The following is a 25,073-nucleotide window of genomic DNA, read 5'->3' as shown; positions in this document are numbered from 1 at the left end:
GGTTACATAGGATGCAAATATCTTCTCTCAGTTTCTCACTTAAATATTTTATTCCTTTAATGTTATTTTTAATGAATAGAATTATTTTACCATAATTAAACGGACTAATCTTTACTTTTATGTTTAGAGCTTTTGTGTTTCATTTAAGAAACCCTCTCTACTCCCAGGTCATGAAGATATTCTCCTGTGTTAACCATTGGATAACTTTATAATGTATTGCATGTCAGATATCATATCCACTTGGAGTTGACTTTTGTATATAGCGTGAATTAGGAGTTCAATTTTATCTTTTGGCAACGTAGTACATGATTGTCCTGGCACCATTTTTTCTCCCAATGCCCTGAAGTGCACCTTTGTCATATATCAAGTATCCACTTACATCTGGGCCATTTCATTTTCTTATTGCCGGAATATAAAAATAACATTACTTTCTTATATTGATTTTGGATCCAGCAACCTCCCTTAAATATTTTAAACTACATTAATAGGTTTAATATAGTCAATTTACTTTTAGCATTCCAAATGCCTGACAAAGTAAGCCCATGATTCTAATTTAAAAAAACAGACCTTCCAAAGCATTTCAAAGGCTCTTGTAAATCTAAATTTAACATTTGTATTTGGTAAATCTATTTCTCTGAAATATTTGAATGCCCCTTACATTTACTTGTATACTTACTCTTTAAAACGTGAAATTAAAGTCATTTTCTGTTTTAAATAAATGGAATCACAAGACATTGGTAAGATAGTCTAAAATGTCAAAACCTTTTAAATCTTATAAACACTTAAAATAAAAACATAAACAGATATTTATAACTAACATGAAAGTATTAACATTAGTGATATGACTTAGTGATACCTGTGATTAAAAAGTCACTCACCTACTAAAAGAAGCAGCTTTAATATCACAGGCGATCAGACGTTCTGTTTCAGAAGAACTGAGGTTAGCACCTTGAGCAAATTTGTGTTACTAAGCACACAATTTATGACCGTGACCTTACTAACCAGTAAGAAATTTAAGACAGGGATGGTGGCATGGGGGAAATTTAGGTACAGGGTCATCTTTTCTGAACCACAGATGGACACCTGAGTTCCTTTAAAAATTATCTCTAAATTAAGAGGGAGCTCTAAGCTCAAACTCTTCAGATGGACTTTCTCAACCTGACTCTCTGAGCTTACAAGTTCAACACCCCAGCCGATAGCCATTCCTGGGGCAATCCCCGGGACCGGGGCTGTACACGTTAGCAGCAAAGCCAGGCTTTGGGAGGACAGACCCAGGGAAGAAACCTGCCCAGGCTCTGGGAGAGGGGTTGGGACCATTTATACTTGGAATTTGTGTTTCAGAAATTGACCTGTATTTGTTGAAGTCAGGGGCCGGGGGAGTGGAGATGGAGAGCATGGGTGGTGCAGCTGTAGATGGTGTAAGTCCCCTTGACCCAGGGATCCTGCAAATTAGGGGATGGTGGCGCTAGAGGGGAACCATAGCAGGTCCCCCTAAAGTGGAGGGTGCAGGGGAAAGCCTCGCTTTTGACTTGATCTTAGGGCAGAACTGCACTCAAACTAGGACAAAACTCTATGTGCTTTTCTTATCTTTTTAAGTAAAGTGATTAAACCAAATATAAAGGTCATCCTAGCAAATCAAGAGGCCCAAAAATAAAGATGAAAGAACATATCAAAGCAGAATCTTGCTATCTTGAGGACCCTAAAGATGGGACTTTGACTGGGAATATTTTTATCTTTCTAACAGAATAAATCAGTTCCTCAGACAACAAAAGCAGTTAACTTACAGAAATTCATTACTTAGGCAGTCCTCAAAAGCCATAATGCCAGAATTTCTTTATAAGAGCGACTTTGAAGCAGGCATACACTTGGAAGTAGGGAGACTTGAAACTGCCTTGCACAGTGGTCTCCATAAGCTGAGGAAAGATCAAAAGAATGGGCGGGGATATGGCACCCCAGAGACTGACAGAGATTCTTTGCTTTGCCAAACTTTAGTCAGGATTCTGAACTTTCTTCTAGGCCCATCTGTGTACTTGTTTGTAAAATCCAGTTTAGCAAAAGAACTCTGCTGAGTGATTTAACCAGATCTCTGCAACCTCCCTATCCAATCACCCTCTACATCTGATGAGGTTGTCATCCCCCACTACCCCCGAGGTGATGTCTGGTCACCTTGGCCTGTCTTCAGTGAGAATCCTGCAGGCTTGGCTTAGCCAGAATCACCCTTATCCCTGTACTTTCTTAGTGATTTTCCTACCAATGACCCCCATGCTGCTCCTTGAGATATAAATTCCCACTTGCCATATGCAGAATTGAGCCCCATCTCTCTCCCTTACTGCGTGACCCCATTGCAGTGCTTCCTATGCTTATCTTGATGGTCCTCAACAAAGTTTTCCTTAATGTTTCTCAACAAGTGTCATTGAAAAATCATTTTTCTTTAACAGTAATTAGCTATGGCTGTATGTGCTAATCTGTCCTACCCTTGAATTCCTCTTTGGCTTTAAGTAACCACAAACAAAGAGCAATAAAAATATTAATCTTGCTTCTGTGTTATGGTCTTTTTGGGCCACTGAGGATAGTATATTAAATGAAAATATTTGGGAGCTTATAACTTAGAAAGCACTTGTAGGTAAAGGAAATATAATAAAAATAAATAAAATTGCAGAAAATGCATAGATCTTTTGAAACACGGCTCTATTTTGTGAAAAGTAAATGGAATTTGTGAAATGTAAAAGAAACCGTGCTTTAAATGTTTTAAAGTATGGCTTAAAAAGGATGCACCTGTCATCACTTCTCTTCTGTACATATACTTGTTCTAAAAAGTAAAAATGTAACAACTTTCCCATGTGTTTTAACAGTAGATGTCACTAAACCTTCTCTAGACAAATCTTACACTTGCTCAGATACAGATCAAAGGGTGATACAAGCTCAGCTCCTTTCCTATGTGAGCACCTGCATCTTTTACCCTTTTACCCTAGGTAGACAATAATGAATGGCATCTTTAATTAGACACCTGAAGTGTTCAATCTTTGCACAGGTCAGATCCATCCATACCACCTCTCATTCTCAGATTCCATGTTCTCACTTGTGATTACTGCTGTTCAATGACCTTGGCTGAATGAGTCAGCTAGGAAAGACATAGTCCTCTTAGATAACTCCCTGAAGCAACTCTAAGGAAAATTAAAAGTGAGTGTGTCCTTAATTTTGTGAAGTCTTGTCATGGGTCTTTTCCTCCAATGTTAACTCTACAGAAAGAATTGTTCCCCCTAAAGCTGTATCTCTTTGGTCTTAAGATAAAGGATGGTGGAGACTTTGACGTTACTACTTCCAAATCCAGGGGGTTGCTTTGGAGATTTTGGTATTTCCTGCCTACTCTGGATAAGTCATTATGGTAATATAGTTACGTATTTCAATGAAACTTACATTCAGATGAGAGATACATCGCACGTACTCAGAAAATGATTAGGTCTAGGGAAGTTTAGAGAAGAAAGAAATCAAGAAAGTCTTCAATGGAAAAAGGAAGCATTGAGGTTGGCCTTGAAGAATAACTGGAAGGTGAGCAGGCTTTTCTCAAAACAAGTGTAGAAAAAATTTTGTGTAGAAAAAGGCACAATTCAGGGCGGCGCCTGTGGCTCAGTCGGTAAGGCGCCAGCCCCATATACCAAGGGTGGCGGGTTCAAACCCGGCCCCGGCTGAACTGCAACCAAAAAATAGCCGGGCGTTGTGGCGGGCGCCTGTAGTCCCAGCCACTCTGGAGGCTGAGGCAAGAGAATCGCTGAAGCCCAGGAGTTGGAGGTTGCTGTGAGCTGTGTGATGCCACAGCACTCTACCAAGGGCCATAAAGTGAAACTCTGTCTCTACAAAAAAAAAAGAAAAAGGCATAATTCCATTTGTCTCTTATTGTTATTTTAAATTGAAGCATAATATATGCACAAAAAGTACACAAATTGTAAGTGTACAGTCTGATAAATTTTCAAGCATACCAGTGTAACCAATGCCAGACTAAGAAACAGAATATTATCAGTACTGCAGGGGACTTCTTGTGACCCGTCTAAATATTATAGCCTTTTCCTACAAGTAACTAATATCCTGACTTTTATTATCTTAGATTAATTCTGATTCTTAAAAACAATATATGCGCAAAATAATATGGTGTTTTATTATGTATCCAGCTACTTTTTCACAACATAATTTATGAGTTTAACCATGTTATTGTAAGTAGTCATGGGTCATTTATTGCCATTACTATATAGTGTTCTATTGTATGGACATACCACAAGCTAGTTAACCTTTTTACCTGTCATGAGCATATGGGTTTTTTCCATTTTGGCTTTCATGTTCTGCTATGAATATTATTGCTTGTTATTTTTGGATTTTTGTGCACATTTGAACACATTTTTGCAGCACATATATTTCAGCTTTAATAGATACTGTAAAAAAAAATTCCACAGTGTACAAGGGCTCCAACTGCTCTAGACTCTTGCCCGTTTTGCCAAAAATGTCAATATTCTACATTTCAATTCATGTTAGTAGTTGTGAAATTAAATCGCTTTTTGAACTTAATATTTCTATTTGGTTTATATTTCTGTTTTTATTTCAAAGATAGTACATGCTAATTAGAGAAGATTCAAACAAAACCCCCCTTGATCACCCATTTTGTTCCCCAGAAGGAAATTATTAACAGTTCCTTCAACCCTTTTTCTCTGCTGATACATGTATGCGTGGTGTGTTTTAAAAAATAGGATTATACGATTTATATTTTCTATAACTTCATTTCTCCGTTTTTATTTTTGTTTTTGTTTTTGAGACAGACTCACTTAGTTACCCTGGGTAGAGTGCCATGGCATCATAGCTCTCAGCAACCTAAAATTCTTGGGCTGAAGCAGTCCCCTTGTTTCAGCCTCCCAAGTAGCCAGGATTACAGGTGTCAGTGACAATACCTGCCAGTTTTTCTGTTTTTAGTAGAGATGGGTCACGGCTGGTCTTGTACTCCTGAGCTCAGGCAATCCAACTGCCTCAGTCTCCCAGAGTGCTAGGAATACAGGTATGAGCTACGGCACCCAGCTCCATTTTTTCATTGGAAATAAAATGGATGCCTTTTCATGTCTATTTATATCTGCTAGGTATGAGGCTCTTAAAAAATCATACATATTATGACTATACATGATTTATGTAATTATTCCTTTATTGTTTGCACTCAAGTTATTTCCAAATTTTTATCATTCAAAGAGTTATTGTGACCATTCATTCATTCATTTCATAAATATTAATTTGGTACTTATGTCAATTACTAAACTGGTGCTCAAGACAAAAGCCATGAACCAAGTATAAAAATTCTTGCCCTGTGGACCTTATAGTCTCATTAAGAAGACAGGCAATAAGCAAGATAAATAAAACACATTACATGTGTATTAATATGTAACTAAACGTGTATGTTAGAAATAAGTGCTAAAGAGAAAATAAAGGAAATAAGAGCAAGGAACATCGGCAAAAGAGGGACAGGTTTGCAATTTTGGATAGGTAGCCTGAAAAGGCCTCACTAAAAACAGTGACATTGTGAGTAAAGGTCTAAAAGGAAGTGAGGTCCATTGGGGAAAGAGCATTACAGGCAAAGGAAATAAAGAGAAAAGATTCTTAGGTAGAAACATGCCTGGCCAGTGTGTCTGGAACAAAGGTCAGGCAAAGCTGTTTGTTGAAATGATGGGACATTCTTGTACATGTATCTTTAAACAAATTATGACTTTGGTTGGCTTTAGACAGGTCTCTTCTTCACTCCCAAAGCCCCTTTCTGCACATGTGGGTTTCACAGCACTTCCCCTCCGACCCCCCATTGTACCCTCCACCCCACCACCCCACCCCTACCCCCACCCCCACCAAACTCTTCCTTTGCTTCGCAGTAGAGTTAATATTCAAACACCAGGTGTTATCTGGCCACTGATTGCATCTCCACCCTCATCTAGTATAACTCTCTCTCTCTGTCATTACGTTTCAGCTCTCTGTAGTTCATGAAATCCTTCAAGCTTCTCCCCACTGCATGGCCTTTGTTCTATGCCTGGAATACTCTTTCAGAACTCTGGAAATACGTGACTTCTCATCCTTTAGGATTCATGTAAATGTCACCATCTAGAGTGGTATCCTTTAATCACTATTTCCTCACTACCACCCCCTTCTCTGATATTCTTCATTATAGAATGCTGTTTATCCCCTTTACTGAAGTTAAAGACCTTTGGTCAAATCTATCATTTAGAGCCAAATCCCTTCTCTTCATACATTTAAAAACAATTTTCCTCTCTCTTAGGTACAATATAAAAATGATAAATTGTGATTCTTAACTATTTAATGTAGTATAAATACTTGTGCTTCTCCCAAAATTTGTATGTTAAAACTCCAATTCCAGGCTGATGGTAATGAGAAGGTGTGAACTTTCGTAGCTGTTGGGGATTGGGGGGTCCCAGTTCCCCCAACCCGGTTAACCTGGTTTGATTATTAGGCTGAACTAGAAAGTTCAACCAAGGCATTGCAGTAATTGAAAGCAAAAATGAATAGAAACAGAAAATCAAACCAGAGCAGCACAGGCAGTGTGGACCGAAAGTAAAATTAACCTGTACAAGTCTCAGTGTAACGAAGAGACATTTTATTTAGGAACAACAAAGAGAAAGTTAAGAGCAATTCCAAAAAGAGTTGGAAGTGGGTTCCTCTGCATAAGTCTCAGTGTAATGAAGAGACATTTTATTTAGGAAGAACAAAGAGTAAGTTAAGAGCACTTTCAAAAAGAGTTGGAAGTGGGTCCCTCTCATGATGGAGAGAAGGTGAGAGAGACCGTGCAGAGGGGTACCTACCCTCTTTCTCTCCATTTTGAAATTGGTTGCAGCTCTCACATTGGCTTCTCTGAATCTCTAGGAATAACTGCCCTTTGCTATTGCTCATTGATTGCTGTCTTCCTCTACTGCTCATTGATTACCTAGGTTACCTCAGGCCCGTGTTCTTTTTTCCCTTTTGCGGGGAGATCTGTGGGGTGGTAAATTATCCAATGGGGCCTCCACCTTCCTGGTCCTGAAGGCCAGGTTTTCTTCCCATCACCCTTGAAGCCCCTTTCTTTGTGCCCCTTCACAGGAACTGATTAGCTCATGAGAGCACAGGACTCATGAATGGGATTAGTGCCTTTAAAAAGAGGCCTATGAGGGCTTCCTTGTCCCTTCTGCCATGTGAGGATACAGAGAAAGGACAGCTGTCTATAAACCAGGAAGCAAGCCCTCACCAGACACCAAGTCTACTGGCACCTTAATCCTGGACTTCTCAGCCTCTACAACTATAAGAAATAAAATTCTGGGGTGGCACCTGTGGCTCAAAGGAGTAGGGCGCCGGCCCCGTATACCAGTGATGGCTGGTTCAAACCCAGCCCCGGCCAAAAACTGCAAAAAAATAAAAAAAAAGAAAGAAAGAAAATTATTATTGCTTAGTAAGAGTCCATGGAGGCTTGAACTCAGGCACCATTGTTCTCATAAAAATTCTATCACAAGGGTAGATGTCATAATATCATAACAAATGGAACATGTATATAGTGCATTAACACTTCTTTGCAAAATTTCTCCTAAGAGAAATTGTTCAAAAATTGCACCAGCTTGTGATATAAAGTTCTCAGTAAAGAACAGAATGGAACCAACCTCTTAAATCTCAAATGAATTATAGAATGGATGCCTGTGGCAATCATGTCTGCCTCAATAAAGGTTATAAAAAAGATACAGAAAATTTAACTTTTATAGTATGTGCCAAATTAAGGGAGGTACCCACCCCAAACTAAGTATTGGAGACCTGCTCACATATATGAAACTCATGATGACTGGGGAAAGGAAAACAGAAGCTAGACATTCTCAACCACAGAAAAATAGGAAAGATCATAGCTAGCAAACCTCTATTTAAAATTCTGTATCAACTGACTTCCCCACCACCACTTAATCTATAAAATAAAACCCCAATGTAAAATGTGTGTGATGGCAAGAGAAAGGATGCTTCCTTTTCTCCTAAGTTATCAGAGTCTTAGTTGCCTTTAAAAATACACCAAACCAAATTCTTAGCTTCAGCATGTCAGTCACAAGGCAGCTTTCTGCTTACTATGGTTGAGAAGCTCAAGGGTGCCTAATTATAAAAAGGTTCTCTGCCACTGTTCTATTTGTTGGTCTTACATGCTGTTTTGGCGACCCCTAGTGTTAAACATAATTTCAACACCTGTACATAGTGAAAGCCCTTTCAATACTTGCTTAGCGGACCAAAAAAAAAAAAAAAAAAAGAAAAGAAAAAGAAAAAAGAAAAAGTTAAATTTGAGTTAATTTCCATTTCAAGTTCATTTTTATTGGAGCATAATAAAATTTGAATATAATTTCTGGAAGCACAGACTTTTGAAAATCATTGAAAATCACTATGTTAAGAAACTCACGAATTCATGAAAGCTGCTCATGAGAGTTGTTATGCTCTAATTCCACTTCTAAGAACTTGCCTACAAATATACTTGTACATGTCCAAAATGGCCTACTAAATTATTAGTCACTGAAGCATTCAAAAGAAAATAAATGGCCATCAATAAAAATGTGATTATTTAGGGTATGAATAGCTATAAAACAAGAAAAAAAGAATGGTAAACTCTTTACGTACTCATATGGGATAATTTCCATGATGTATAAAACAACACAAAACAGAATAAAAACAAAAGACAAAACCATTGGATTATTAAAAAGGGATAAAATATTATACATCTTTGTATTTGCTAATACATCCATGAAAATAATCTCCTGAAGGATACACAAAAAACTAATACAGGGTAGTTACTTTTTTAAAGATGGGGTGAGAAACGGGGTAGATGTTGGAAACTGCATTCCTTGATATAATTCTCTATTTCTGAATTATGCCTCGACTATTCAAAACATTAAATGACTTTAAAAAAAAATTTAAAGCCTAAAGCACAAAATCAAGGACAAAGAAGGCCTTGCTTTAAAAACAGTTAGACGAAATATCATTTTCTGTCTAAAAACATATTTTTTCTCTTCTTTATACATTTTAAATTTGATATCCTTTTCCAGTGGAATCTTTTCTTGCATATTTTTCAAATGCTAAATTGTAAGCCAGCATTACATGGAAGAAACCCAATAAGCAGAATTGACTTCAGGTAATACCTTGGAGCAGCAAGTGCTGACAGCTCTCCTGGCACATCTTGATGATAAGGTCCCTGATTCCAGTCCAAAATTCTTTATTGATAGTAAGTGTAAGAACTGTGAAGATTCTCATTGACTATCTTTAAGTGTACATAGTAGATACTCGTGAGTAAATTTAACAGAAGATGGGGAAAATATGAATGGAGGAAATTATGCAAACTTTAAGAAAAGAAAGATAGATTTAAATAAATGAAAATATGTACTATATGCATTGATAAGAAAATTCACTATGGTTCAGGTGACAGTTCTCCCCAAATTAATTTATAAATTCAACATAATTACAATTTAAATCGCAGTAGCATTCTCACGGTATTTGAAAGCTCATATTGTTAAATGTGAGGCCTTTGGGGGTTTCTAAGGGTCACTGGGGGAATGTGGAAATTACTATTAAGAGATTTATTTATATTTTAACAGTTAATGGTCAATTCATTAAAATAACAAATTGAAAAACTGCCTTTTTTCTTTAAGTTCAGCTAAAAATTCTAATCTGTTTATAAATCAGATAGCAAATTTTAGCAATTACTTGTAAGAGGTCTTTGAATAAAGTTTAGTTTCACTCCAAATTTTAGCTACTTTGAACATTTTAAACTATAGTTATTAATATAATGTATTTTATTTTCCTTTGTATTACACTTGTCTGACTTAACAAATAAAATCATTTCAAGTATTTAAATTATTTCCATACATCAAATTAATTAAATTTATAAATATGTAAAAAGAAATGTTATTTTATATATTCTATATCATTATCTATAACTGTTATGGCTGAATTTTATGGCCCTAACATTCACATGGTAAAGTCCTAACCCTCCCTACTCCCCCAGTAACGCTGAATTCAAGTATATTTGAAAAGAGGGCCTTTAAAGATGTGAAAGAGGTCATAAGACTGGCCCCTACTCCAATATGACTGTTTTTTTAAGAAGTTAGGATACAAACAGGCAGAGAAAGAAAGTCATGTGAAAAATACAAAGATGGTCATCTACAAGCTAAGGAGAGAGACTTTAAATGAAGCAAACTCTGCCAACACTTTGATTTTGTACATCTAGCTCCAGAATCATGAGGAGATAAATTTCTATTGTTTAAGACACCATGTCTGTGGTACTTTGTTATGGAAGCCCTAGAAAACTAAAATATACTTTGACCCTTAATTAATACATGTCTTTTCCATCTAGTTCTAAAAGCTTTTGAATTTGAGGAATTCTCTCATATTAGAATAATTTTGAATATATAGAAATGATGGATCTGAGAACAGGGCTCTTGCCTACAGAGACAGGCTGAGACAAGTGGATTGCTTGAGCTCAGGAGTTCAAGACCAACTTGAACAGAAGTGAGACCCCCATCTCTACTGAAAAAAAATTAAAATTAAGGCCAGGCACAGTGGCTCACGCCTGTAATCCTAGTACTCTGGGAGGCCGAGGCAGGTGGATTGCCTGAGCTCATAGGTTCAAGACCAGCCTGAGCCAAAGCAAGACCTCATCTCTAAACACAGTGGGCGTTGTGGTGGGCTTGGGAGGCTGAGGCAAAAAAATCGTTTGAGCCCAAGAGTTTGAGGTTGCTGTGAGCTATGATGCCACATCACTCTATCGAAGGTGACAAAGTGAAACTCTGTCACAAAAAACAATTATGATTAAAATTAACAAATAGAAAAAAATTAGCCAGACATTGTGACAGGCACCTAGGAAGTTGGACATAAGGATTGATTAAGTCCAAGAGTTTGAGGTTGCTGTGAGCTATGATGATGCCACAGCACTTAACCACAGGGTGACAGAGTCAGACTCTGTCTCAAAAAAAGAAAAAAAAAATATATATATATACACACACACACACACATATACATATATATGAATGATACTAGACTAATTTTCTTGGCTTTGTTTGACTAACTATATAACAATTTCTATGAGGATTTCTACTGACAATTCTAAGCTAAGGAGTTCGAGACCAGCCTGAGCAAGAGCAAGACTCTGTCTCTATTAAACATACAAAAACTAGCCAGGCACTGTGGCAGGCACCTATAGTCCTAGCTATTGAGGAGGCTGAGGCAAAAGGATTGCTCAAACCAAGGAGTATGAGGTTGCTGTGAGCTAGGATGCCACAGCACTCTATCCAGGGTGACAGGGTAACTCTGCTTCAAAAAAAAAAGTCAATATCTTTATGAAATAATAAAATTGCACAGGCGTTCTCCATGTTGTATGACCAATTACAAGGGAATAGTAATTAATATCCTGTGTTACTGGTAAAGGCATAGGCAAGAAGACTAATGGAACAGAATGCCCAGAAACAGACCTGTGAATATATAATAGAGCACTAAACATGAATACAAAAAGGATGTACTAAGTAATGACTAGTTAGGATAACTAATGAATGATTAGTTAACACTGGGAATTAGCTAGCCATATAGGAAAATATTAAAAATTAGATCCCCAAAGCAAAACAAAACAAAAATTTCCTCCAGGTAGATTAAAACCTAAATGTGAAAAACCAAAATTCTATAACTTTTGACAATAAAGGAAACTCTTTTTATGGCCCCATGGTAGGAAAGGGTTTCGCAAGATTTCATTTTCTAAATAAAACGCAAAAAGCACAAACCATAAAGGAAGGCTGATAAAGTTGACTACTTTAAACTTAACTTCTGTACAAGAAAAGATAATCAGAAAGATGGGGGTGAAGAAAAGCCACATGCTTGAAAAAGATACTTTTGTTGCTTACAACTAGCAATCCTACCATCCTGAATATATAGAGAGCTGCTTAAAAAAAGTTAAGAAAGAAATAAATGTCTGCTAGAAAATGGTCAAAGAATCTGAATATGCAATTCACAGACACAGAAACACAACAGGCCAATAAAAAGATGCCTACCCTCTAGTAATCAGAAATATGTAAATTAAAGCCACAATGAAATTCCATTCCATCCATCAGATTTTTAAATATCTGAAGACAGCAAGCATTGAGAAGTATGTGGCCCAAAAAGAATTATCATGTTCCTGGTGGAGAGTCAACTGGTATAACCACTTTGAAGAGCAATATGGCAACATTTATTAGAGCAAAACTTGAAGACACTCATCCGTAGGTCTCAACAATTTTATTCCTATGTATATGTTCTAGAGAAATTTCTTCACATGCATAAGAATATATATAAGAATGTTCATTGCAGCACTGTTTCTAGTAGCAAAAATATGAAAAAGTCCAATATGTTTTGGTATATTAATTCACTAACTTACTGCATAGCAATAACAATAAGCTAAAGTTACATATACCAACATGGAGACTGACAAGGAGAAAAAGCAACTTTTATAACAACATATACAGGACGTTATTTATATAATGCTTTAAACATGCATAACAATAACCTATTATTTATGGGCACACAAAATTTCAGCAATTAAGAAAAAGAGGAATGTTAACCCTAAATTCAGGATCTTATCCCAAAATGAACAGATTGGGAAGAATGTAGAGAGCTTCCACTTATTTGAATAGTTTTATTTCATTAAAAACAACAACAAAGTACAATACAACAAAATGGCAAAAGGACAAGGTTTGATACGTCACAACGGTGGACCCACAGCATGCTTATAAAATTCTCTACATTTTAGTAATAAAACATTTATTATAGCAAAGTTTAAATAAAATAAAAGCATTTTAAAGTTATCTCTCAGTAGAGAGTTCCTTCTCTATGGCTGTAATACAGTTGTTTGTCCATTTATTAAATGTTTGTTGAGAATACAATCTGTCAAGCTATACAGACGGCATAAAAGAAAAAAAGCCATAGGATCGTTTTCTCAAGTAGTTTCTACTCGTGTAAGGAAGTTCTTAGACCAAAAAGTAGGATATAAAGCCATAATAAGGAAGAGATGTACAAGATGCAAAGAGCCAGGAGAGTTTACCTCTGTCTGGAGTAGCCAAGCCAACCTAGAGAGATGCTTTTGAGCTGTCTTAAAAAGAGACGTATTTACAAAGATGCCTAGCCTCCCTAATAATCGGGGCTATGCATATTCAATTCCATTCCGTCTATCAGATTTCAAAAACTGCGGACAGCAAGGATGATCAAGTCTAGTCCTAGACGTAAAACGGTATTTGCATGTAACCTTCGTACATCTTCCTGGATACTTTAAAATCTAATCCCTAGTTTCCTTTTAATGCCTAACACAACATAAATGCTGTGTAAATGATTGTTAATACAGTGTTATTTAGCGAATAACGACTAAAACTCTGTTTATGTCAGCACAGACGTGAATTTTTCCCGGATATGTTTAATTCTTGGTTGGTTGAATCCACGGTTGAGGAAACCCACAGGTAAGTAGGGCCGACTGGATACCCGGGGCCCTGCAGGGAGGGGTGGCCTTCAGAGACGTTAGAGAGGAAGGAGCTGGATCCGGAAATCGGAAGGCGTGGGAACTGGCGCGGTCCCTGCTCATCAAGCAGGGGACGGTGGCCCTGTTAGACATGAAATGACTCTTTCATGTCACAGAACTCCTAACAGACAGATGGAACCAAAACTCCCACCTGCTGGCTTCAGGGATATCTACCCCTGCTTGTGAAGGGACGACAGTGCTGTCAATTTAACTCGGAAGTTTATTTTAGGGGTTGCATCCCCAAACGGCCCCCGGATGCTCCCCACTTCCCAGACATCTGTCCTCCACGAGGCCGCCCACCCCTTTAAAAAGCGACCGGGAATCCCAGCAGTGGACGTGCCACGACCTCTCACGACCACAAGTCCCAGCATGCAACTCTTCCAGACAGGAAAGGGCTCAATGGGCCATCATGCAACGCTCCCGGAGGGGCGGAGCTCTGAAGGGGCGGTACATTTAGCGTCGCCTGGGCAACTCCAATTCCGTGACAGAATGCTCTTCCGCTTCCGCTCTGAACCCTACTCGTAAGTGTTACGCAAAGTTGCCGTGACGCTATTCTCCTGCGACTGCGTGGGCCAGACCTTCTATGTGGTGGTTTCTGCGGCGGGAAACTTCGGCCTGTGATCCGGCAGCTAAATTAAAAGTGGCAAAATGACGGACCGCTACACCATCCACAGCCAGCTGGAGCACCTGCAGTCCAAGTACATCGGCACGGGGCACGCCGACACCACCAAGTGGGAATGGCTGGTGAACCAGCACCGCGACTCGTACTGTTCCTACATGGGCCACTTCGACCTTCTCAACTACTTCGCCATTGCGGAGAATGAGAGCAAAGCGCGAGTCCGCTTCAACTTGATGGAGAAGATGCTGCAGCCGTGCGGACCTCCAGCCGACAAGCCTGAGGAGAACTGAACTCTGCCTGTCGCTGCCGGCTGAGGTCACCTCTTCTGCATTCCTCCTTGAGTATTCCTGACTCCAGTGGACTGATTCCCCGTTATCCTGCTGCTCGCGCTTTCCGTGTACAAAACTGCTTGTCCGAGGATGTCCCGCTTAACATTTGGAACGCGGCATTGGGAGACCATCAGGACCCCTGAGAACTGTGCCATTGGGGTCCTAGAGCTGGCACAGAGCTGGCAAGCGTTAAGAAGACGGCACTGGAGTGAGACGGGATTTGGAGCCTCGCTTTTGACTAGTTGATTGTCGTTGTTTTTTCCATAAAGTTTAGAAATTGTTAAGTCTTTTGGTGTTAAGTGCTTTTGTTCGGGTGGAGGGGTCGGGAAGGGCTCTGGAGACCGAGGTTTCCTGCGAGTCAGCGGGGGTGGGGTGAGGTGGGTGGGAGTGAAGCGTGTGGCCTATGTTCATTGCCAGGCTTTTAAATCCGCCCTGCGCACCTTTGTAAGGCTCCCCTACTCCCACTTCATCCACGAGCTTTTTTTTTTTAGGTCCTTTATTATTGAAATTTTCAATTATTATATCCTATATTCTTTTCCTTCCATTTTAAATTATTATTATTATTATTTTTTTTTTTTTTGAGCCAGAGTCTCACTTGTCGCCCTTGGTAGAGGGCTGTGGCATCACAGCTCACAGCAACCTCAAACTCTTGGGCTCAAACCATTCCCTTGTCTCAGCCTCCCGAGTAGCAAGGACTACAGGCGCCCACCACAACGCCCGGCTATTTTTAGAGGCGATGTCTCGCTCTTTTCCGACTGGTCTCGAACCTGTGAGCTCAGGCAATACACCTGCCTCGGCCTCCCAGAGTGCTGGGATTACAGGCATGAGCCACCAAGCCTGGCCCATTAAAAAAAATTTGTTTTCATTTATTTGAGACAGAGTCTTGCCCTGGATAGAGTTCAGTCATTGTAGTTCAAACTCCTGGGATCAAGATCCTTCTGCCTCAGCCTCCTTAGGATCTGGGACTACAGGTGTGCCCACTTCCAGCTATTTTTTTTCTATTTTTGGTAGAGCTGTGGTTTCAGTCTTGCTTAAGTTAGTCTTCAACTCCTGAGCTCAAGCCATACCCCTGACTGGGCCTCCCAGAGTGATAGGATAACAGGCTTGAGCCATCCTGTCTGTCCACCCCCTTTTTTCTCATTTTAAAAGTCTGGTCGGCAGCGCCTGTGGCTCAGTGGGTGGAGTGCCAGCTCCATACACCGAGGGTGGCGGGTTCAAACCTGGCCCCGGCCAAATTGCAACAACAACAACAAAAAAATAGCCAAGCGTTGTGACGGGCGCCTGTAGTCCCAGCTACTTGGGAGACTGAGGCAAGAGAATCGCCTAAGCCCAGGAGTTGGAGGGTGCTGTGAGCTGTGATGCTACAGCACTCTACCGAGGGCAATAAAATGAGACTCTGTCTCTACAAAAAAAAAGTCTTTGCTGTCTTTGCTTTCCCTCACCTCTGTGTAAATTGCATTCTTTCTCCTGGAAATCTGTAGCCATGTTTTCACAAATGACAAGCTGGCAACAAATTCTTACATTCATTCAACAGTCAACAATTAATTGTTGAGCTCTGTGTGACAGGTTTTCCTCGGGCTTTGGAGTTTTACATTATACCGGGCAGTGGGAGGACAAACCCTAGATGTAATTAGCAAATGTCAGAGGATGTTGGGAGGAAAGAAAGAAATTTTGTGTGTGGCCAGGGATTGGGTACTAAGGTTGAAGTATTTATTTTTTAGACAGTCTCATTTTGTTGTCCTGGATAGAGTGCTGCGGTGTTATACCTCACAGCAGCCTCAAACTCTTGGGCTCAAGTGATCCTCTCGCCTCAGCCTCTGTAGTAGCTGAGAATACAGATGCCCACACAATGCCCTGGTATTTTTCAGAGATGAGGTCTCAGCTCTTGCTCAGGTGATCCACCTGCCTAGGCCTTCCAAAGTGCTAGGGTTACAGACCTGAGCCACTATGCAGGGTTGAAGTTTTAAACAGGATGCTTAGGTTATTGAGATGGTTACATTTGAGCAAAGACTTCAAGGAAGTGAAGGAAATCGCCGTGTAGAAAGTGGGGAAATTGCTTTGCATGCTGCAGTGCAATGGTCCTAAGTTGGGAGTGTGTTTGACCCATTGGAGGAGCAGCAAAGAGGCAAGTATGGCCGGTGACAGCAAGGGGAAGAGTAAAGAGGTAACAGACGGGGCAGCAGAGTAGAGCCTTGTAGGCCAATATGCAGAAACCTGAGCACCCACTGCAAGGTTGCAAAGCAGAGAAATAACATGATCTGGCAGTATTTAAGATCAATGTTTCTCAAATATGTTGGCCTTGGAACTCCATTACATTCCTAAAAATTACTGAAGAACCCAAAGAGCCTTTGTTTATGTGGAGTATAGCTACTGGGATTTGCCACAATAGAAATTTAAACAAATTAAAAATGTTCAATTCCCTTAAGATAAAAGCATTACATGTTAGCAAAAATATTTTTAATGAAATCAAAACATTTTTTAATGAAAAATCACTTTTCCAACACAATTTAGTGAGAAGAAAGGCTTAAAAAAAATTACAGGCCAGGTACAGTGGCTCACCCCTGTAATCCTAGCACTTTGGGAGACCGAGGCGAGTGAATTGTTTGAGCTCAGGAGTTCAAGACCAGCCCAAGTAAGAGTGAGACCCCTGTCTTTGCTGAAAAAAACAAACAAACAAACAAACAAAAAAAAAAAACTGGCCAGGCATTATGGTAGGCATCTGTAGTCCCAGCAATTGGGAGACTGAGGCAGGAGGATCTCTTGGGCTCAGGAGTTGTGTTTTTTTGGAGACAGAGTCTTACTATGTCACCCTCGACACAGAGTGCCATAGCATCACAGGTCACAGTAACCCAGTAACCTCTTACTCTTGGGCTTACGCGATTCTCTTGCCTCAGCCTCCCAAGTAGCTGGGACTACAGGCACCCACCACAATGCCCAACTATTTTTTTGTTGTAGTTGTCATTGTTTGGCAGCCCCAGTGTATGTGGCTGGCACCCTAACCACTGAGCTATAGGTTCCACGCCTGGGCCCAGGAGTTTGAGTTTGCTGTGAGCTATGACACCATGACACTCTACCCAAAGTGACAGAGTGAGAGTGTCAAAAAAAAAAAAAAATTGTAGATATTTAATTAGAAGACAGCTAGATTCTGATACCTCCTTTTGTATTCAAACTAGGAGATTATGAAGTTTTGGTTGAGGTATGAAAAAAATCCACTGCTCAAAAACAAGTAGGAAATGTTAGTTGTAACATTGAAACTGGATCAATGAAGTTTTCATTCTGTTGTATTAAAATCCATTCACCTACTTTTGAATTTTGAATGGCTCTTTTACCCGTACATGATTTGGAACATCATGCATTAGTCATTTGGAAAGTATTGGCTCACTGAGGCCTTCCAAATATTGACACATACGTTATACATATCAAAAATCACATTAATTAATATCATCACTGTCTCAGGAAAGTCTTACAGGATGGAGAAACTGAAAAACGCACAGTGATTGTATAAGATTTCCATCAGTTGTTTTTATTTGATAGCTTGAATTTGGTAGCAAACACTGTCATTTTCCTTGAAGTGACAGGCTACTTGGTTCATTTTCAAGAAAATATCTGCCATATATATGCCCAAGTCTGAATAACTACATATAGTTTGTCCTTCTTTTGTGTAAAAATGGTGTGTCATGGGAAGAAAAAGTGGAGTTCAATTTGCAGCTCCCAACTGCTTTTCTTTGAAAAAACCATCATAGTTTGCTGGGCAGGAAAAATGCTTTATGCGTATTTTTAATTTCGTCACAGAAAAATATTAAAAAGATGTATCTTCAGGGACAAAGATTTCATAAAGTTAGTAATTTTTACTGCTTTAACAAGGACGTCCTTCCTTCCTTCCTTCCTTCTTTTCCTCCCTCCCTCCTTCCTTCCTTCCTTCCTTCCTAGAATGCATGCCTCTTACTCTTTCGCTCTTGGTAGAGTGCTATGGCACCATAGCTTACAGCAACCTCAAACTCTTGGGCTCAAGTGATCCTCTTGCCTCAGCTTCCCCAGTAGCTGGGAATATAGGTGCTGGCCACAACCCCCAGCTATTTTTTAGAGACAAGGTCTCTCTCGTGCTCAGGCTGGTCTCAAACTCCCGAACTCAAGTGATCTGCCGGCCTGGGCCTCCCAGAGTGTTGGGATTACAGGCATGACCACTGCGCTTGGCCAATAAGGACGCTCTTAAGTAAAACTGAGTTGGGTTTTTTGCTTGTTTGTTTGTTTTTAATGAGAATGCATAGATATGAAGAATACGATGGTATAAATTTTGTGCCACTGCCTTGATTCATGCAAAGTTGCTATTTTTACCACTATTGCTTTTGTACCATCTGTGCAATGACAACAGTAAAAAGGCAAATATAATCTTAGCATTATTAAGAAAATAGTTGTGACTTCATGGATTCCCTGAAATTCATTTCCCACCATTTTTACTTGAAAGAAGACTGGTAGTAGATTAAACTATAGTTGTTTACACTTGGCTACTAGGTATTCTCTCAAAAATGAATGAAATGAGCCACCACTTTAAAGGCAACCACTGAACTGCTGTTTCAGAGGATCCTTTGGCTGCTGTGTTGAGAATAGATTGGGGCAATGTAAAAAACAATAGACCATAATTGTCAACAAGTCAATAAAAGTGTCAACACTAATTCTCCCCCCCTTGATAAATAAAAGACTCAAAGTGTAAACTATCATCCTTACAAACTTGATAAAGGTATAAGAACTGTAATTAGAGAAAGCCCCTGTCCCTGATTGAAGACTGTAGCAATAGACAGAGATGGCAAGTTGCATTAAAGATTGAGAAGAATGGACTAGATACATGTATAGTATGGGATAGCACATGTAAAGAAGTGTTGGAAAAACTCTTACAGATATCGGCTTAGGTAAAGAATTCATGAAGAAGAACTCAAGATTAATCACAGCAATAACAAAAATAAATAAATGGGACCTGATCAAATGAAAAAGGTTCTGCAGGGCCAAGGACACAATCAAGAGAGCAAACAGTCAACTCACAGAGTGGGAGAAAATATGCACACATGTTCACATCCATCTTGATCAAAGACTGATAAAAAGAATCTACAAAGAACTTAAGTAAATCAGAAAAGGAAAAATCAAACAACCCCATTAAAAAGTGGGCAATACCAATCTCTTTATCCCTGGTCGTGCCCACTGTAACACATCTCAGACACGCTGTCAAGATTTATCTTCCTAAAGCACATACCTGGCTATAGCGCTCACTTCTTCCAAAATCTTTGGAGTCTCATTCTACATATAAGACTCAATTTCTAAAAGTCATGAATGGTGTCTAATTATTTTTTCAATCCCCACAGAACTTAGCTGTGCATGGATTAGTCACTCACTATTTGCTGCCTGGATGATTTAAAATTTTAGCCAGGAATACTGCTGCAAAACTTATACTACAAATTAAATTATTGCCCTATAATAAAGCATGTTCTATTCATTTGCATCAAAAAAAATAAGTGGGCAATAGACATTAACAGAATCAAATGGAGATATACTAATGGCCAAAACTGCTCAATGTCTCTAATCATTAGGGCCATGCAAGCCGCAATGAGGTATCACCTAATTCAATGAGAATGGCTTGTATTAAAAAATCCCAACATAAGAGATGATGGGTGGGAGCAGAGAAAAGGGAACTCTCATACACTGAGGTATAAGGTCTGGGATGGTGGAAGTACAAACTCGTACAACCTCTATGGAAAATTGTATGGAGATACCTTAAAGAACTGAAAGTAGACCTACCATCTGACCCAGTAATCCCACGGCTGGGTATATATCCGAAAGAAAAAAGATGATTTTATAAAAAGGACCCCTGCACTGGAATGTTTATAGTAGCACAACTCACACTCACAAAGACATGGAAACAACTCATGTCCACCAATACATGAATGGATTGATGAAATGTAGTATATGCATACTATGGAGTACTACTCAGCCATAAAAAAATCGGGTATCTGTTGTGACTACCTGAATGGAACTGGAAACCATTCTTCTAAGTGAAATGTCACAAGAATGGAGAAACAAACACATTTACTCCGCAGCAAATTGATCAACATGCAAGCACACATATGGAAGTAAATCTCAGTGAAAATCAAGTAGCTCAGTGGGGGATTGTGAGGGAGGAGAGGATCAGTAAAATCACACCTATTGGTACAAAAATAAATAAATAGGACCTGATCAAATGAAAAAGGTTCTTCAGGGCCAGGGACACAATCAAGAGAGCAAACAGACAACTCAGAGTGGGGGAGCAGAAGGAAGGTCACATTTATAACTTTGACTGACTCTCTACAAAAAACAAAGTTTGTAAACAAAACATGTGTCTCCCCTAATATTCTGAAAACTTAAAAAAAAGAAGAAAGCCAGATGAGTAATGTATACAATAAGCACTGCAAGACAGTGGTTCTCAATCTTCCTGATGCCGCAGCCCTTTAATACAGTTTCTATGGGTTGGGACTTACGGTTGAGAACCACTGATCTACAAGAAGTCAGTCAATGAAAGACCTCATGAACTAATCCGGTTTCTCAAAGGCAAGGATTTTGTTCTGTTTTATTACCTGATGTATCTTACATGTCTAGAACTGTGTCTGGCGTATCCCAGGTGTTCCATGAATGTTGAGTGTTGAATGTGGAAAGGTAGGAGGACTTAATCCAGATGATGTTTGGGGCTCATGCTAATTCATTTTGTCAGGTGGCCTTGGTGAAGGCCTTGGTGAATCTTCACCTACTGGTGAAGATTCATGCTCCCTTTAGAGAGAAATCAGTGGCGTCTATATTTGTTTATAATGAGGTTGTAATTGACATATGGTTCACTTTGTGAACTATAAATTGATAGGCACAAAGTAAGTAATACCAAAGAGATATTTGTAAACATGCTCATGCTTCCCCGAACAGCAATGATAGCTAACATATTGAGAGATTTTACATTGTGCTAATGTAATCGTGTACACAATTTTATGTTGTGTAATGTAAGTGTCTAATGTAATCTTTGGGAGGTATTATCTTCCTTTTACAGATGAAACAGGTTAAGAAGAGTAATTCACCCAAGGTCACACAACTAGTGAGTGGCTTTGGATTGGAATCAGATTTTTCTGCTTCCAAGTACAAGTCTTATACTGTTGTCCAAGTAGGTCCAGTACATAAAAACTAGAATAATTTGAAACCGGTTATCACCTCAGATTTTTAAAAAATGGCGACATTCAAACATATTTGTTGAATGTTTCAAAAGTTTAGTAGATTTCACTGAAGGACTACGAAACCAATATGAAAGATTTTCTCCTATAATCTAAGTAAAAAATATAATTTGAAATACATCAAATAAGGATAATTTTAGTAGGAAGCATAATCATTTTGTGTGGAAAAAATTTCATTTAACTATCTGAAAGCAAAACAAAGTGCAGTCTAAATAAATTTAACTCAGCCACAGCCATTCTTTTGTTGTTCTAAAATAATATTTGTATTGAACACAGGAGGGCAGCAGATATACTCTAATGGAAATTACTTTTAAAAAGAGCTCTAAATTTGTAGATTCCTGCTCCCTTTAGAGAGAAATCAGTGGCTTCTATATTTATTTATAATGAGGTTGTCATTGAAAGCCACTTTGTGAACTATAAATTGATAGGCACGATTTTCAATTGTCAGAAATTGTAGTGATCATTATACAGATCACTACGTTATACATACAAGTATGGGACAAGATGTGGACCCTTCTCTTAAAAGGGGTGCTAGTTGGAGAAGTAAACACAGCAGCACATAAATAACTCTGATCCGTGGAAGCAAGTGGTAAATGCCAAAGAAAGATTTTTAAAAGGCTAAAAGCTGAGGCAGTAGTGCTTGCCTGTAGTCTGAGCTACTCTCCTTGGGGAGTGAGAGGATCCCTTGAACCCAGGAGTTCAAATCCTGGACAGCTAGACCTTGCTTTGAAAAGGGGGGGGGCTTGCAGGAAGAGATTATTGCAGACCACCAGTGAGGAAGTGGGTGAGGGCATCGAAGCAGAACCTTGAGTAATAAGATTTATACGTACTAAGATAAAGACAAGGCCTTATGAGCCTCTGAGGTACTATTTGTTATCCTAGCGAGGGCAGAAGAATTCACCTCACTTTTCTCACTTAAAAGCTTCCCCATTGCTTTGAATAACTTCTTATGATTTGCAAGGTCTCCGACTCTTTGATCCTTTCCTAAGGCTGGAAAACCAAGGTCCAAATTCTAGCTGATAACAACATAACAGTTAGTATTTATCAAGTGCTCACTATGTGCCAAAGTCTGACATGAATATCTCAATTAATTTTCACCACAAACCTGAGAAGGTTATTATCTCATATACCAATAAAAAATCTAGAAAGAGTTCTTTGCCTAATATCCCTCAGCAAGTAAACGGTAGGGCAGGGACTTAAAGTCAGCTCTGATTCCAGCATCCAGATTCTTCCTAGAGTACATAGATAGCTTCTAGAACTATGTTTTACAGAATTCTGATTTCTTGAAAAAGTATTGGTATATATTTGGGTTTTGTTTTGTTTTATTTTGTGTTTTTTACAATAAGGTGGGGAGGATATCTTGGTTTCAGATAAGTTTCAGAAGAGCCACGCATCTTTCAATTCATGCTTCAGATTATTTAAAGTTTTACATAAGGAATTTTGTTTAACCCATTGTTTTCTAAATTTATTTAATCTTGGAAATCCTTTTCTCAGGAAATACCAAGATAAATCTGAGGAACATATTGAAGGGATATGGCTTTTTGTAATGAAAGAATTTTAGAATACAGAAATTATGTATTCAATTCAACCTCCGGCTTGAGGAAGATGAATTTGGCAGCAGTGTTTCAGTTAGAACTCATAACCACAGATAAATTTCCTTTCCGACTGTAATTCCCTGAGCCGAAGGTGAACACCTTTGTGGACGGAAGTTCTTTGTTCTCAGGCCTGATACTTTCCATCTTTCTCAGACTGGCAAAACAGAGACATTCAAAAGAAAGGAGGCATTACTTACGTTGCACAAATTAGTTATGAAGTTATCTAAGGTTCATTCTTTTTCAGGACAGGAGCAAGGGGAAAAACAACGTTATTAAGGCACATGGACATTTTGCTCACTAATTTTATTACTGTCAGAAGATGTACACTGAAAAGCATCAGCAGGGAATGATCTGGCAGCCAGTAGGTGGTCTACTTCAGCAACATGACAATCTGTTTTTATATTAACCGGCTTTTTATCTCACATCCCACATTCTTTCCAGGCTCACATGTGTTACCTTCACCGTATGTGCCCAGCTCACTCAGTTAACCCTGAAATAGCAAATGCTGGAAATGGAGCAAGGGTGCTGGTAGGAAACCAAGACCTGGAGGAATCCATCTCGTCTCTCCAACTACACAAATAGTCTGCCTCAGATGGCCCTTTGAAGTACTATCTCTTTGATCTGAGTCACTCGGAATCCTTCCTTTTCTCCACTTCCCTTGTTTCCTTCCCACTGTTCTCAGTTGTTATCTGTCCCCCAGCCGTCCTTGTTATCACTCCATCCTCCAGCTTCAAGGAACCTTCTCTTTGCTTCCTCCAGGTCTCCTTATAAAACAGTGGCCTTCCAAGCTTAAGCGTCTTCACAACACTAAAAATGAAAAGAGAAGACAGTAGGTTATCTGAGGCCTTGTGAGACAGCATCAAAGAGTTTAGGGTCTTCACCCCTCAGCCTCCCTCACTTCGCTACCAAGGCCTTGACCAGCAGATCACAGCTCTCTTCCCTGGTTCTATTTCAGAACCCTGCTCTTAAAATGATATCACCAGCACTATCTCCTCCATCAATTTTGATATGAGGATCAAATGGTATGTACTTCTGGTTTTTTTTTTTTTAGAGAAAGAGTCTCAATTTATCACCCTCAGTAGAGTGCTGTGATATCACAGCTCACAGCAACCTCCAACTCCTGGGCTTAAGCAATTCTCTTGCCTCAGCCTCTTGAGTAGCTGGGACTACAGGCGCCCACCACAACATCCAGCTATTTTTTTGTTGCAGTTTGGCCAAGGCTGGGTTCGAATCCGCCATCCTTGGTATATGGGGCTGGCGCCTGACTCACTGAGCCACAGGCCCTGCCCCCCCGGCCCCCCAGTGATACGCACTTTTTAGAAACAATTTTGTCTTTTTCTAATTAGAAAAATAAGAAAGGTACAAAAATAAAAAAGAGTAATATAACATGACTCTTTCCATACCTCAAATTAGCTACTGTTTATCTTTTGTCAAATTCCCTTCCCTTTTTCCTATTTTTGAAGGAATTTTCAAATAATGTATGTACATATGTCCCTTTTAGAAACTGAAAGGAAACATTACAGATAAAACTAGTGTCCTTTGCAACCATTTGTGGCCCAGCTTTTCCTCTCTCCTCATGTCCATCCCCACCCCCAGCCCCCAAAGCAATCGCTTCTATGAATGTGTCTTCCAGGATAATCATTAGATTTTTACAAACATGTATTTGTATCCAGGAGCCATATGTAGACGTGTTATTGTGGTTTGTTAAATACACAAATGAAACTGGCAGATCCTCAAAAAGATAAA

General features: G+C 39.2%; 1 protein-coding gene across 1 annotated transcript; it reads left to right on the top strand.

The window, feature by feature from the left end:
* Positions 1 to 14,094: 14,094 nt before the first annotated feature.
* On the top strand, positions 14,095 to 14,781 carry SF3B5 (splicing factor 3b subunit 5). The gene has a single exon (XM_053591351.1). It carries the CDS (start codon positions 14,198 to 14,200, stop codon positions 14,456 to 14,458), a length of 261 nt encoding a protein of 86 aa, XP_053447326.1. The 5' UTR covers positions 14,095 to 14,197; the 3' UTR covers positions 14,459 to 14,781.
* Positions 14,782 to 25,073: the final 10,292 nt, after the last annotated feature.

The sequence above is a fragment of the Nycticebus coucang genome, chromosome 5, assembly GCF_027406575.1.
Source record: "Nycticebus coucang isolate mNycCou1 chromosome 5, mNycCou1.pri, whole genome shotgun sequence".
Lineage (NCBI taxonomy): Eukaryota > Metazoa > Chordata > Mammalia > Primates > Lorisidae > Nycticebus > Nycticebus coucang.
This window is presented reverse-complemented; position numbering and strand designations above follow the sequence as displayed.

What these genes read in the sequence shown, in the direction of transcription:
- SF3B5 (XM_053591351.1), top strand. Translation starts at nt 14,198, where the DNA reads ATGACGGACCGCTACACCATCCACAGCCAGCTGGAGCACCTGCAGTCC.